The 14655-nt window shown below is 38.5% G+C and overlaps 2 protein-coding genes across 8 annotated transcripts in view; one reads left to right on the top strand and one right to left on the bottom strand.

The window, feature by feature from the left end:
- LOC133652415 (histone-lysine N-methyltransferase SETD1B-A-like) overlaps nt 1–14655 on the bottom strand; it is an 89339-nt gene that overhangs the window by 53513 nt on the left and 21171 nt on the right. For 4 of the 7 annotated variants that reach the window (XM_062051149.1, XM_062051154.1, XM_062051153.1 and 1 more), the window contains exons 16-20: nt 14254–14373; nt 13310–13447; nt 11493–13239; nt 9763–9853; nt 131–248 (exon numbers count right to left, since the gene is read on the bottom strand). In XM_062051149.1, coding sequence (XP_061907133.1) covers nt 13066–13239; nt 13310–13447; nt 14254–14373 — 432 coding nt within the window. In that variant the 3' untranslated portion in view covers nt 131–248; nt 9763–9853; nt 11493–13065. Of the gene's footprint in view, nt 1–130; nt 249–9360; nt 9425–9762; nt 9854–11492; nt 13240–13309; nt 13448–14253; nt 14374–14655 lie in introns of those variants that run through there. The other 3 variants (XM_062051150.1, XM_062051152.1, XM_062051151.1) reach the window with 3 other exon arrangements.
- hpdb (4-hydroxyphenylpyruvate dioxygenase b) lies at nt 9123–12929 on the top strand. Its single transcript, XM_062051161.1, has 14 exons — nt 9123–9150; nt 9252–9278; nt 9384–9446; nt 9715–9819; nt 10030–10072; nt 10557–10639; nt 10715–10804; nt 10884–10987; nt 11076–11153; nt 11518–11680; nt 11751–11822; nt 11889–12011; nt 12072–12188; nt 12264–12929. Exons 1-14 carry the CDS (start codon nt 9148–9150, stop codon nt 12384–12386), a joined length of 1194 nt encoding a protein of 397 aa, XP_061907145.1. The 5' UTR covers nt 9123–9147; the 3' UTR covers nt 12387–12929.

Here is a 14655-nt window from a genome sequence, read left to right on the forward strand (position 1 = left end):
AACCAAAAATACTTTGCTCTGATTACGGGGTACTTCAATTAAAAAAATGTTCACAGGGGGTACATCACTGAAAAAAGGTTGAGAACCACTGCCCTAAGCCACCAACCAGACGGTAGGAGCTAGAACTCACCATAAAGAGGGTGAGAGACTTCTGCTGTAATCGAGTTGGCATTCCATTGTACCTGCCTGGACTCCAAACTCAGCTGGGGCTTAGTCTGTTTCCGTCCTTCAGGGGCAGAACTCCAAACCTTGACACCAGACAAAAAGATAAAGCCGATTCAATAAAAGCACTATAAAGCAAAATCGTCATGGTTTCATCAACATGAAAGAAGGACATTTTCCTTTAAACAGTTAAGACACTGGTGACCCCTTTTGCATACTGCATCACAGTTATCCTTAAAATTCTAAATACTGTCAATAACGGTCCCAATAAAATTGCACACATTTGACGGTTTGTCCCTTAATAATGGAGCCCTCATATGTAATTCCTGCCTGCTTTCTATAATCAATAATCATATTTGGTTTTGGAACTGTTCACTTGTAGATATGAACCTTCACACCATTTGATAAAGTCATTAATAATGTTTGTTCTCATTGCCCTGAAGGAGACTGACAATTACTGTGTCTTCTGCACACTTTAAAACAGTCAGATTTTTAAAAGTGCTCTGACACATATGTGTGCTCTGTTTCTTTAAAATCCAGCCCGTAAGGTTATTACTTAAGTTAAAGTGTCCTAAAAATGATGATTTAAAATGTGAGGTAGAATCATAATAAAAGCAGATGAAAAGTCAATGAATAAAAGCCAGGCATCACACCCATTTCCCTCCAGGTGTTTAAAAAGCAAATTAAGCAGAGGGAGTGTAGTGTCCTCCACTCCTCTCTTAGGCCAAGCAAACTGCATTGGATCATACTTAATGTTTTTTAAAAGTTCTGATTGCACCAGTCAAGGGGTTTTATTGGCAGTGACGTAAAGGGCTTTTGGTCTAAAATTGTTTAAAATGGTAGGACGCCTGGATTTAGGGCCTGTAAAAACAACAATCGTATATTATACGGTAAAAAAAAACTGGCAGCTAGTAGCTAGACTTTTACCTAAAAAAAACTGTGGTACCATTTTCCGTTTAAAGTACGGTAATACACCATAAAAACAATAAACGTATATTTTACGGTAAAAAACTGTGACCTATAAATTTACCTTAAAGAAAACATGGTATTGTTTTTGCGTAATATACTTGAGGCATGAGGCAAATCCTTATGTTGTTTGTCACAGCATATTTGGATAGATGTGGACAGGCTTTACACCATTAGTGGGAGTTAGGTCAGTGGTAATCACGTCACACTGGGAAAGTAAAACCTCACCGTTGTTAGAGAAAGTGATTGTTGTCACACTTTTTGAGAGATTCCAATAAAATGTTGACTCGGGACATGCCCCTGAAATGACCCTAAAAGTAGTCCATTTGCAGGACTGGTTGCAGGTCTCCATTTTTTTTTAACTGTAAGAGCCTTGGCAAGGTGTACTCTTCAGGGGCCCACTTATAGACCTGTTGGCCTTCCTCTTTACAAAGTTTTTGAGAGTAGGTGGTGCTAGGTCATTAGGAATGTTATATACAAGAACTGAATTAGCATACTTAATAAATTGTTCCTTATTGAGGAGATTGTATTTCCCTAGTATTCTGGAATGGTGATACATGATGGGCCTTTTAATGCTTTTTTATAAATAACTTCCACCAGTTTTAGTGTGAATTTTTTGTCAGTGTTCAGCTTGTGATACAGTAATTTAAATGTGGCACAATCATGGAATTAAAATACAATTGTGCGAAGTTCGTTGTTAAATTATTTTATATATATATGAAATTTTATGTTATATTTGATTTAATTCACTGGTTTTTAACATGCTGCTTAAAAGATAATTGTGAATCCAGCACAACTCCCAGATACTTAACATCTTGAATGACCCTTGAATGTTTTGTTTCATTTGTTTGATATGTTTACAGTTGGGTCATTTAGCACAGTGATTCCCAACCACTGTCCCGCAGTATTTTAAAATTGGGAAACATTGATGTAGTGGTTCACACAACCTATTTTCATATTATATTGGACTGATTCCATCTCAATGACAATCAGTGTGAATGATAGTTTGTCTATTGATACCAAAGTGTAGTCAGATGTTTACCCACAGTCAGCTGCTCCAGCTTCATCTAAACTTATCCTAATCCTTCATTTAAATTTCAGCGCCTTGTAAAAGCTACCATATTTTTGTTATTAATATCTGCCCGGGGCTGTTGGGAAAAGGCTGAATTAATCAATTATTAACAGTGTGCAAATTTCCACACTTGGACACATTTTCTATTTTCTCTTTTCTTTTTACATTTTTAAGCGACTGCAAAAAGATAGATCTGTCTCAAATAGATCTGTTGCCATGGGCTTTGCTATTCTCAGAAACACTTCAGAATGTCCAAACCATTTAACCTCTAATTGTCCAATTAAGTATTGAAATAAAAAATTGGTCGTCATCTTTCTAATACTTATTCGCTATGAAAAAAAACCCTCACCTAAGTGCATTACTGTACTTTGTTCATGCAAATTAATCCGCCAAAATTCATCAACTGAATTACAAAATGGAACACATTTATGTAATTAGTAGATTTTTATTGATTTTTCATGCACGACATTACCAGTGCTAACAAAATAATGTAGATCTTGATATTAGATCACAAAGCAGATAGTTACACTTGCATGCAATAACATTAACAGGTCATTATTTCAGTAGTTTGTTTCTTATTATTTCCATGGACTGCTATCCAGTCCTTCTCCTACTTTAGGTTTTGGCCTGATGGTCTTGCTCTGGTGCCACGGAGGGCAAGCGGGTGGGAGGGGCTTGCGATTCTGGTAAGATTTGCTCCCTGTTGACGAAATCACAGATCCTGTCGGCAGAATTCGAGAGTTTTCCCCTTTTGAAGACGTTAGAGTCTCTGATCTGGCACGTGGGCCGACAATGATAGACGCACATGTCTTGGGGATGATGGTGGTCATCGTCCGAGTCAGAGCCCGCCCTCTCCTGGACAGGGTCGTTGCTGGAGGCTTCTGTTTCTTGTCGTGACTTTTCCCTTCATGTTCTTTGAGAGTCGCCATCTGCATTTTGCATTCCAATTCTTTCAGGGCACGGTCCGTGTAGGTCTGCATCTCTTTACGCACCTGTGAAAGCTGCTTTTCAAATTCATCTCTTAGAGACATTTTGGTGTCTTCTAACTTCTTTTCAAAGATAGCACGCAAAGCGTTTTCTCTGGGATCCGCTCCATCCTTGCTCTTGCCTTCTTCGTTCTTCTCCTCACCCACGTCCTCCTCCAAAGACTGTCTCTCTTTGAGTCGGTTCACTAGCTCCATTATGCTGCTCTTCGAAGTCCTCACGCCCACTTGCGATCGGATCTGGCTCCGTACCTGCTGGAAGACAGATTGCACCTTTGCCTGCGTCTCCTTGTCTGCAGCATCACCTTCATCCACACTTTCACCATAAGTGTTGATGTGCTCTTCCTGCACCCTTCCTCCTTCTTGCTGTTCTTCATCATTCATCTGCATTTGTGGATACATCTCATTTGATGGTTCACTCATGTCTCTTCTGCTGATGTAATGCTTCTCCCAGCTGTACTACGATGATATGAGTACTGTGGGCTTGGGAGGAGCCCGACTGACTGTCTTATTCCCAATAGGCAGGCTGAACACTTGGGGATTTGAAACTACAATTGAGTGTAGTACAATATGTATTAAGTCAAATCAAACAGACAATAAGCGTCAGTTATGTAAGATTCATACAAGCACACCTTTAATCAAATTGAGCTCTTCTGCTATGAATAAAACACATCCAATGATTCCATCTATCATGTAATGTTGTTTCACCTGCATACGCATGCAGTTGTGTAGTCCTGCATCCCATGACAGCAGATGGCCCCCTGGTAACAACGGGAAAAACAAAGATCCCTAAGGGACAGTGGAAAGTGTACATTATAGAGTGGTTTCAATAGTGGTTTGTGTTTGGCACTTGGACCAACCCAAATATTGGTTCAGTCCTGTGTTTGTTTGAAATTAACATACATGCATATTGTCTTAAGTGTGAGCACTTTGGAAACTTGCATTACGGGTTGTTGCAACAGTGAGGTTGGTGTAACTTCTTCCTTTTTCACTATTTTCTTTTCAGCCTGACGGATTTTTAGAATGTTATTATTTTTTTACTGCAAGGGATATGAAAACTTGGATTTGGCATTTGACAAGTTTTGCTCAAACTAAGCAGGTGAGCAGCACAAATAAGGAATTTAGTGTCAAATTCATGAGCAGCGCTGTAATGAAATAAAGTCGAAAAAGAAATATAAGAATCACAGACTCATCTCAACATCGAAAATCAAACTAACAAAGTTATGACCGATGTCATCGATCGCCAACAATTTGCAGCATCTAACAAAAGCATTTGATACGCTGAATTATTAATATTTGAATCAACATGCTATGACTTTGTTGATGTGGTTCTCAACTTGGTAAAAAGCAGCTTACCAAACAGTAAGAACTTTGTTAGATTAAGAGACCACACATCTGCATGCCAACACATATCTTGCAGAGTGCACGGGTCGTTTCTGGGACCAAAACTGTTTAAGCCAGTGGTGCCCAAACATTTTGCCTCCAAGGGCCAAAGTGAAAATGTGCCAATGGGCCCGATCGGGTACGGCAGCAGCCTGGAGCCTCCAGTGTCATGCATTCCCGTCTAATGTCTGGACATGTCCCACAGTAAGCTCAGAGGGTCAAAAAGAAGACATTGTGAATCATTTTATGATGGAGTCAGAGTTAAAGGGAAACTGCACTTTCATTTGGAATTTTGCATATCATTCACAATCATTATAATAGACAGGACGACGGATGTATTTTATTAAAAGCATTTTAGCTTGTAAATACGTGTAAATAGAAGTCCGCTTACAACGGAGCCAATGGGAGGTCCTCTATTCCACCCATACAACCCAATAAATAACCATCCAAAATCATTTACATTTCACGACTTGAATATAAGTATTTGTGATATTGTTATTATTAGCGATAACACAGACGAATAATTTATAGCAGGGCCGTGATCACTAGCGTGTGTGCCTATGTTGACATTGTTAGCTGGTGAGCTGCTTTCTCGCCTCAAAGCTTGTGGAAGTGTATTGTAGATCATAAATAATGCCTCTCAACTAGATAGTAGAAGGATGAGGACGTAATCCGACAAGTTGGTACACTTTGACAACCAAATAATACCCGAGAAAAACGAGAAAGACTAAGACGCTTGGTTCAAACCCTTTTTCTTTGCGAAGATTATGAGACATTCTTCGTCTAAACGGGGGTATAACAAGATTCTATCAGTCGGCATCCTAATAACAGCAGACATTTAAGGATTCAAGTATTCAAGGAGCTTTATCGTACACATTTTCACATATGCGGTACGAAATTTGGACTTAGGTCCCGGCAAGTATTAAGAAAAACAGTAATAAATAGGAAATACAAAAACATTGTACAGTGAGTGATATTTTAATGTGTTTGTTGGCTCTCAAGAAGTCTGCAGTGAGCAGTAATCAGTGATGCGAACGTTGTGATGCATATTTTCATATTAATGCTTCGCGTATGCTTAAAATGAGTAAAATACGTAAATATTACATGTTATTGTGAGTGTTCCTGTTACTTCATTACATATATGCTTACAGCATGTATATAGAACCGTAATTGAGGTGTTTTGATGTTTTTTTAAGCATTTATAGGCAGAATAGAATAACTCCTATAGGCTCCATCGTAAGCGGACTTTTGATCGCATGTATTTTCTATTTAGAATGCATTAAAAAAAACATGTGTTCTTGTCTTCCATAAGGATTGTGAATTATAAGCAACATACCCCAAAAAATGTGCTGTTCGACTTTAAGTTAATTTGTTGCAATCAATTTAGACAGGTTTCAATTGTTATAATTAACAATTTTGGCCTACATAATATACTGTATGTACATATGTAGCCACAGTGTGACTATGGTTAAACAGCGCTTGTTGCTGGCATTAGGTGGCATATGCAGGTTGCTTTAAGAAACGCAAAGAGCTCTGAAGAATGCTGCATAGTGTCATTGGAGTGCAATGTAATTTGAATTGTCAAAGATAATCAATTAATAAATGTTCATAGGCTGTTTGTATATTTTATTTTAACCACGTAGTGTATGCATAACAATGTTCGCTAATTGTTGTGAGCCCAAAACATACTTCAAGTGACAGTTTATAGACAAAAGTGCACTTTTTCTGTATTAAACTCACTTGTAATTTTTGATGTAGTAATTAGACTATGCCTACACCCTAACCCTACTCTAACCCAACTCTATTTTTACAGTACTCATTCGTATGTAGTTTGTATTTATTTTCAAGACAGATATTCTTTAAGTATTTATTCGTTTTTTATAATTGCAGTTACTGTTTAGTTAAAAAAAACCACAAGAGGGAAAGAGACTTTTACTTTTACTTTGAAAAGTATAGAATCTTGCAGAAGGCCCTAGTCTGAGGCATGAGACGGTAGACATGACCCGGAAGGTCTCCAAGCTGCAGGCCAGAATGAGTCGCGGGCAGAAACAGCAATTATAAGCATACATTTGCATTATGAGTGAGAAGTTTATATTTTAAAGAGTTGGAGATCATTATGTTCAATAGACTAGTTGGCCTTGCAGATATGCCGACAATGGGCCCCATTCAGCAATAAGTTCCTAACTTTTCCTCTTATCTTTTTCCTAAGTGATTTCCTAAGACGAGTCCATTCAAATTCATGACGTGTTCTTGAACGGCCAAATTGTTCCCACCTGCTGTTTTTAAGTTGCTGAATGCCAAATGGTTAGCGTGTGCGTGTCTATCATAATTTGCACGTAAACACAGCCTTATTTCCCCAATATGCATATGTAAACACCCTTCATTTCGTAATTTGCATAAGTAAACGCCCTTAATTCCCCATATAAGGGCACAATTCCGGCAGAAAAGCCAAACATCAAACACACGGAGAAAACACAAACAGATTACAGAAGAGAAATTGGTATCATCCCGCGGGGGAAATACATAATGTCAAAACGTGAGTTTAAGAAAGGGAGGGCTGCTGAGGTAGCCTAAAGTGTTCAAATAAATATTCTTCACTTCGGGCAAATAGGTCTACATGGTCGTGAAATATGCGCTCCCTCCCCAGGACACGATCTGCGGCATCTTGCAGTAGCAGCAAAAGTATTGCCATTGTGTGAGTTGAGTTCCAACAGGGTGTGAGAGGCCTGTTGGTCTTTTAAAGAGTCACCAATCACTAAATCAACGCCCCGGTAATTGATGATTATGTTTGTGTGTGTGTGTGTGTGTGTGTGTGTGTGTGTGTGTGTGTGTGTGTGTGTGTGTGTGTGTGTGTGTGTGTGTGTGTGTGTGTGTGTGTGTGTGTGTGTGGGTGTGTGTGTGTGAGTGAGTGTGTGCGTGTGCGTGTTTGTGTGTGTGTGTATACACAGTATTTTAAAATGTTTATATATTGCTCATTTTGCTATATGTCTGTCTGTCTGTCTTATCTATATCTATCTATCTATCTATCTATCTATCTATCTATCTATCTATCTATCTATCTATCTATCTATATATCTATCTATCTATCTATCTATCTATCTATGATATTAATTTAACATTAGACAATAAAAGTAAGGGAACTTGTCACACTTAAGAACAAATAGGTCACTTTAAGAGTGCTCTGGAGCACTCGTAGATTTTGTTCTTACCTACGAACAAATCCCAGCTAAGAAAACATTGGGGAAAACAAAAATCTCCTTAAAAACTTTGTAAGTGGGCCTAAGAACAAAATGTGTTCATAACGACAGTTGCTGAATGGGGCCCATTGATTGTGTGAGCTTCAAAGGGGTTAGCATGAGTATTACATTAGGGAAGCCATCCATTGGCGGGCCAAATGAAATGACTCGGTGGGCCAAATTTGGCCACTAGTTCCCAATTTGGGCAACCCTGGTTTACGCTATATTATATTTTAACTTATATAACCACTTGTCCAGCCTTCCCTCATCACTGGTTCCCTACAGCTTGAGGTTAAGTTGTGTGTCAGACAATGCCAATAACCCGCTTCTTCCTGAACACCTTTGACCTCACCGGTCCTTTGATGTTCCTGAGCTTCGCACAAATGTGCTGGAGTGGTTCCCCACTTTGGTCTAAGTTTGCCTGCCATGCTTCTGTTTCTTGTTTCCCACCACACCTCATCAAGCCGCATATGTTGCTGACAAGACACCCCGCCTCTTGTCGTGGATAGCTTTTCTAAGTTAACTCATTTCCAGCTCCCTTCCGCCATAGACACCGTCGGTCTAATTGTCGAGCATGTTTTCCATCTCCATGGCGTATCATCACGAGTGGCTGTCCGACAGTGGAAACCAATTCTTCTCTGTCCTCTGCAGCATTTTTATATTTTGCAACATTTTCCCTTTGTATGTGTTTTATTTTGTTTGTGTGTTTCTGTTTTTGGATCATTACTGTGTCTGGAGACTTTGGTAGTTGCTGCGGCTTAGCCCCTATCGGCCACTGGAGCTTTGGGGTCCAAAGACAGGACGTTCCACTGACAGTTAAGCGTGTTTCCTTGAGGGGTGAGCTGCCGGCGAGCCAATGAGAGTGCTGAAAGGGTGAGCCTCCTCTCACCGCTAAACACAAACATATGGACTTCTACAAAAACGTAGCTGTAATTCTAAACCTGTCTGTACACCTCCCACACACAATATACAATAAAACATTAGCTTTTTGTTTTATCATTATATTGATATTATATGTGTAAGTGTCAAAGGGACACAAAATATGGAGAGGTAATCTGCAAAATGTGTTTTAATTAGCTCTTATTTGCATATGGACTTTTAAATATTTGGGTCTTTATAAGATGATGCTATAGGGTCTCCAATTGGCAACGAGTGTGTGTTGACACGATTTCTTATTGTCATCATTGTGTAACACAGAGAGTAGAACTAAGCACTCTTCCTCATCGCCACTCCTCCTCTTGTCAATCTCCTCCTCTCTTTCTGGGTATGGGTTTAAAAAGGTTAAATCAGCTAACCTAAATTCACAAGTTCATCCTGACAACCTGGAGTGATCAGCAGGAGAAACATGGTAAGGGATTTTAGAATTCTGGGTTTATTTACTGTATTGTGGGGTAGTTTTATTTTGATATTTCGTTAATATATTGAATTTGATTTGCTTTTTGTTTGCAGACAACATATACTGACAAAGGCGAGAAGGTATATAATGGACATATGTGGAGTTTGACTTTGCTTTTAAGTGTGATATAAAAATATTTGAGAATGCGTTTAAAATTACTTGCATTTATGTCTTCTTGTCTGTAGCATGAGCAGGGACAGATGCTCTGCTTTGATCACTTGAGATTCTGGGTTGGGAATGCAAAACAGGTATGTCATAGGTATCAGAATCATGTTGTCCCAATTTGTTTCTCTAGCTGGACGAAATTTTAGTTAAACAAACAAACCATTTTAGGGTACTGTATTTTATACATTCAGCAATACTATTGGTTCTTTCAAGGGGTGGGGGGGACCCAGCATGTTAACCCTATCCATATAATCATCTCACCTGTCACCAGCAGATGGCGCAATATGTCAGTATAAAATCAATTTACTGCATTCTTCTCATAAATGAAATATCATTATTTTCTTTCAACAGGCAGCATCATATTACTGCAATAAAATGGGATTTGAGCCCTTCGCTTACCAGGGTTTGGAGACAGGCAGTCGAGATGTCGTGTCGCACGTCGTCAAACAAGGAAAGGTGAAGAAACTTGGAAGTACACCATCCATCACACCTGCATACAAATATAATATACAATAATATTGATTTCTTGTCCACAAAGTTACAATAGTTAGTTGCATTTTTGCTGTGCACATTTTTTTTTATTTGTGAAAGTACCAAGGCAGCTTAATATACACAAATATTCATTATCAAGTGTGATAGTTTTTCAATTTGCCTTTGTATCCACAGATCATTTATGTGTTCTCATCTGCCCTGAATCCTGGAAACAAAGGTACAACAACTGACTTTAATAATCTGAATCGCACAATTATGTTTTATTTATTTGGTTTTATTTAATGGCTGAAGTTTTTATGCACTTTTTTCCAACTTTGATTAGATTGTATTGTGTTGTATTGTATTGTAAGTATTTATTTTGGATGTGTTTAATAAAAAAAGAAAAAAAGTAGACCAAAAAACAACAAAAAGAGTAATGAAAATAAAATAATAACATTATCATGATGTGTTTTGAACATGTATACAGTTACATTGTGTACATGGCATTTTTACAGTTACACATTCTAACATGTCCGAAAAGGAATAGGGAGCTTATTTAAGCCTTACCCCTTTTCCATCTAGAAATAATTTCCACCAAAATTTTTCACTTTTTTTTCAACCTTCGACACAACAACAAATAAATGAATAAATATTAGTACGGTCAATTCTCTCACAATTAATAATGCACATTGTTTACTGGTGTCCTTTTAACAATTTCTCAGAGATGGGAGCTCATTTAGTCAAGCATGGGGATGGAGTGAAAGACATTGCATTTACTGTGGAAAACTGTGACTTCTTAGTGCAGGTAATGCAACGTTTTTTTTGTTGCAAGAGCATATTTTAACAGCCTAAAATGTTAACCTCACTGATATTTTTGCAGAAAGCCAAAGAGCGAGGAGCAGTAGTAGTCAAGGAGCCCTACAGTCTGGAGGACAAGCATGGGAAAGTCAGACTTGCTGTGTTGCAAACAGTAAGAGAACAGTCGTTCATTAAGTTGAATGATTCAAAAGTCTTCTTCAAACATGATAGACTTGCTTGTTCTGCAACAGTACGGCGACACCACACACACATTAGTGGAAAGAACAGGATACAGCGGTTTGTTTCTACCAGGCTTCCAACCGCCTCTATTCAAGGACCCCTCGTTAGTCAAATTGTGAGTAGGGTAGTTATTACAGTAGTGTTGGACACAAAATAGGTTGTTATATGTGTGAATTGTTTACTTGAGTTTGCTTTCACTACAGACCAGAGGGAAAACTGAACTTTATCGATCATGTTGTGGGGAACCAACCAGACGATGAAATGGTTTCAGTGGTGGAATGGTAAGTGATTATTAGAAAAAAAGACTTGTGGCTGAAGAATTATGCTTTCAGATCTGCAACGGCTAAAACTTTTTTCAACACTTCAGAGATCAGCATCATGTGGTGTTTTGCGTTAAGAACCTCTAGAGGTTGTCAACATCTGGACCATGTTTAGACTGTAACAAGCAGGGCAGTTCTCTAAATGAAGCTGGTGATTGGCTGCTCTGTAAAGAGGTGGTGCCACAGAGGGAGGCAGTTTCTCACACATTAAAAAGCCATAACTGCAGCCGTTTGTTTTAATCAAGTTGCAGCCAGGGTGGAATTCAGCAAGTTCAAAGAACCAAAAAGGCCTGACCTTACCTTATATCACTTACCACCTAAAAAGGTACAGGAAGAACCTCCTCTTTCACCGTTTTTGGTCAGTGGATGACAAGCAGCTGCAGACTGAGTTCAGTGCTCTTCGCTCCATTGTTGTGGCCAACTATGAAGAGACTGTAAAGATGCCAATCAACGAACCTGCAATGGGCAAAAAAAAGTCTCAAATCCAGGTCTGATTCATGAACGTGGTCCATTTAGAACCACAATGAAATCATGAATGCATGTTCTCCTACCTTACAGGAGTATGTGGAGTACTATGGAGGTGCAGGAGTGCAGCATATTGCCATGAACACATCAAATATCATCACAGCAGTGAGTTCATTAAAACATAATTGTGTCGCATCCCAGAAAAAAATTATATGGATGACATTTTTGCAGATTAGAAACCTAAAAGAGCGTGGAACAGAGTTTATGTCTGTGCCGGACACCTACTACGACCAACTGCGGGAGAAGTTAAAACACTTCAAGGTGGAAATTGAAGAGGATTTGGATGTCCTGCAGGTACGATCAAAACATTTTGAGGTAATCAAACAAAAAGGTCATGTTGCGCTATCTATCCAGGAGCTGAAGATCCTGGTGGACTATGACGACAACGGCTACTTACTTCAGATCTTCACTAAGCCAGTTCAGGACCGACCCACTGTCTTCTTGGAAGTCATTCAAAGACATAATCACCAGGTAAGGACGAATGGGTTGCAAATCTCCAAAGCTTCCATTTACTCACGCCTAAAATACATTGTGTTTGACCCACAGGGCTTTGGTGCGGGAAACTTCAAGGCCCTTTTTGAAGCCATTGAAGCTGACCAACAAGCCAGAGGAAATTTGACCATCCTGACACCCAATGGTGTGACTGACCAATATCATGTGATCCATTAACAAACATATTACCAGTGAGTGTATTTGGGTTTTTTTTGTGTAATATATGTCGACCTCACTTATGGTTTACCCTCGGATAGTATCCAGCTCACCTGTGAAACTAATGAGGACAAGCCGTACAAGGTAAATTGAATGTACAGGTAGCGTTGAGAAGCGCGATCCAAACACACAGCCAATGTAGGCCTAACTGATTCTGGTACTTTTCATGATGTCTTCTTACAATTTATTTTAAATCTCTGGGGTTAAAATAACTTTTTGAAAACATTTCTGAGTCTTGACTGCACACTATTGAAAAGGGTGTGTTATGATATCAGATCATACAGTTTTGTATACAACATTTTTTTTTTGTTTTGTTTGAGGAATACAAAAAATTAAACAATGGCTACATTATACATACTTTGGTGTTTGCCTTTACAATGTCTGACTGTATTTACTTTGATTAAATCATTGACAAAAGTACTCATAGTACATTTTATGATACAGTAGCTTATAAGTGCTGGTTAGAAAAGTTCCTGATTGGTGCAGCTCTCACCTTTTGTCCAAGTCCAGTGAGCGCCTGCCTGCTCATGTCTGAATATGATTAAAAAGGTAGATCTTCAGTGTCTGTGTTTATTTTAAACAGTACCTCAGGCAGCACCGGCTCCTTTCTGAGATGTAAGAAGGGCCTCTCCAGCTGTTATTAGTTCAAAGATCCCCGGCAGCTTTCAGCTCCACACAAACAAGGAATCTTTGTGTCTTCAATGGGAAACTTGTAATCATATGTTATTTCTTCGTTGATGTGTATCGGCTGTCGCGAGTAAATCACTATCTTCTTTTGAGACTCTACCGTGATGATCTTTGCATAGCAATTGGGCTGCAGGACACATATACACAGTTTTGAAATTGATTTATACAATAATTAATAAAAAACATGTCTTACTCACATTACAGCTGTGGTTGATGAATCTGGCTAAATTCCCGCATTTAGTGGCATCAATAATGGTGTCTTGATCGACCCGAAACAAATAGCTGCTGCCAATGCCCTGCTCCTCGTATCTGTGCTCTCTCATGTCAGCGATGTTCTGAGGAGAAAGACAGTACACACATTCCTCAGTACACACAGGGGTCACAAATCAACAGCCCACTGTGCATGTTCATAACTGATAACTAGAGATGTCCGATAATATCGGCAAAAATGTAATATCGGAAATTATCAGTATCGTTTTTTTATTTATTTATTTATTTATTTTATTTTTTTATTAAATCAACATAAAAAACACAAAATACACTTACAAGTAGTACACTAACCCAAAAAACCTCCCTCCCCCATTTACACTCATTCACACTCATTCACACAAAAGGGTTGTTTCTTTCTGTTATTAATATTCTGGTTCCTACATTATATATCAATATATATCAATACAGTCTGCAAGGGATACAATCCGTGATTGTGTGTGCTGCTGGTCCACTAATAGTACTAACCTTTAACAGTTGATTTTACTCATTTTCATTAATTACTAGTTTCTATGTAACTGTTTTTATATTGTTTTATTTTCTTATTTATTCAAGAAAATGTTTTTAATTTATTTATCTTATTTTATTTTATTAATTTTTTTAATAAGGACCTTATCTTAACTATACCTGGTTGTCCAAATTAGGCATAATAATGTGTTAATTCCACGACTGTATATATCGGTATCGGTTGATATCGGTATCGGTTGATAACGGTATCGGTAATTAAGAGTTGGACAATATCGGAATATCGGATATCGGCAAAAAGCCATTATCGGACATCCCTACTGATAACCACTCTTTACAGCATTATGAAAGGTGACATTTGTAGGGGGTAGTAGTGCAGTGTTGTGAGTACACCTTGTTTTTGTCTTACCTGTCTGATAATTTGGCCTACGTATTCAATCACCATTTCATCAGCTGCTATTTGCTCCATGGCAAACAGACCCCAATCGTGGATGTGACTTCGACTGAAGCGAATCCTCTTCTTTCGGAACTGAAAGAAGAAAAAAGAAAAAGAATACCGTAATGTGTTCAGTAAGTAAAGCCTATTCAGTGGTCCCATGGTTTTTGTTAGTAATCAATTTCAATAGGTCAGATAAAACTGATATCAGAGGAAAACCTATATAGGGTAATGATTTTCCAGAATAAATCTAATTAAACCGTTCCAGACAGACAGACAGACAAAAATATCAACAGAACTACTGTAGCACCAACCAAAACATGGTAAGAATGACACGGTGATGGTTGACTAACATGGAGGGCCAGATGGCACTAA

The sequence above is a fragment of the Entelurus aequoreus genome, linkage group LG06 (genome assembly GCF_033978785.1).
Source record: "Entelurus aequoreus isolate RoL-2023_Sb linkage group LG06, RoL_Eaeq_v1.1, whole genome shotgun sequence".
In the NCBI taxonomy this organism is placed as follows: domain Eukaryota; kingdom Metazoa; phylum Chordata; class Actinopteri; order Syngnathiformes; family Syngnathidae; genus Entelurus; species Entelurus aequoreus.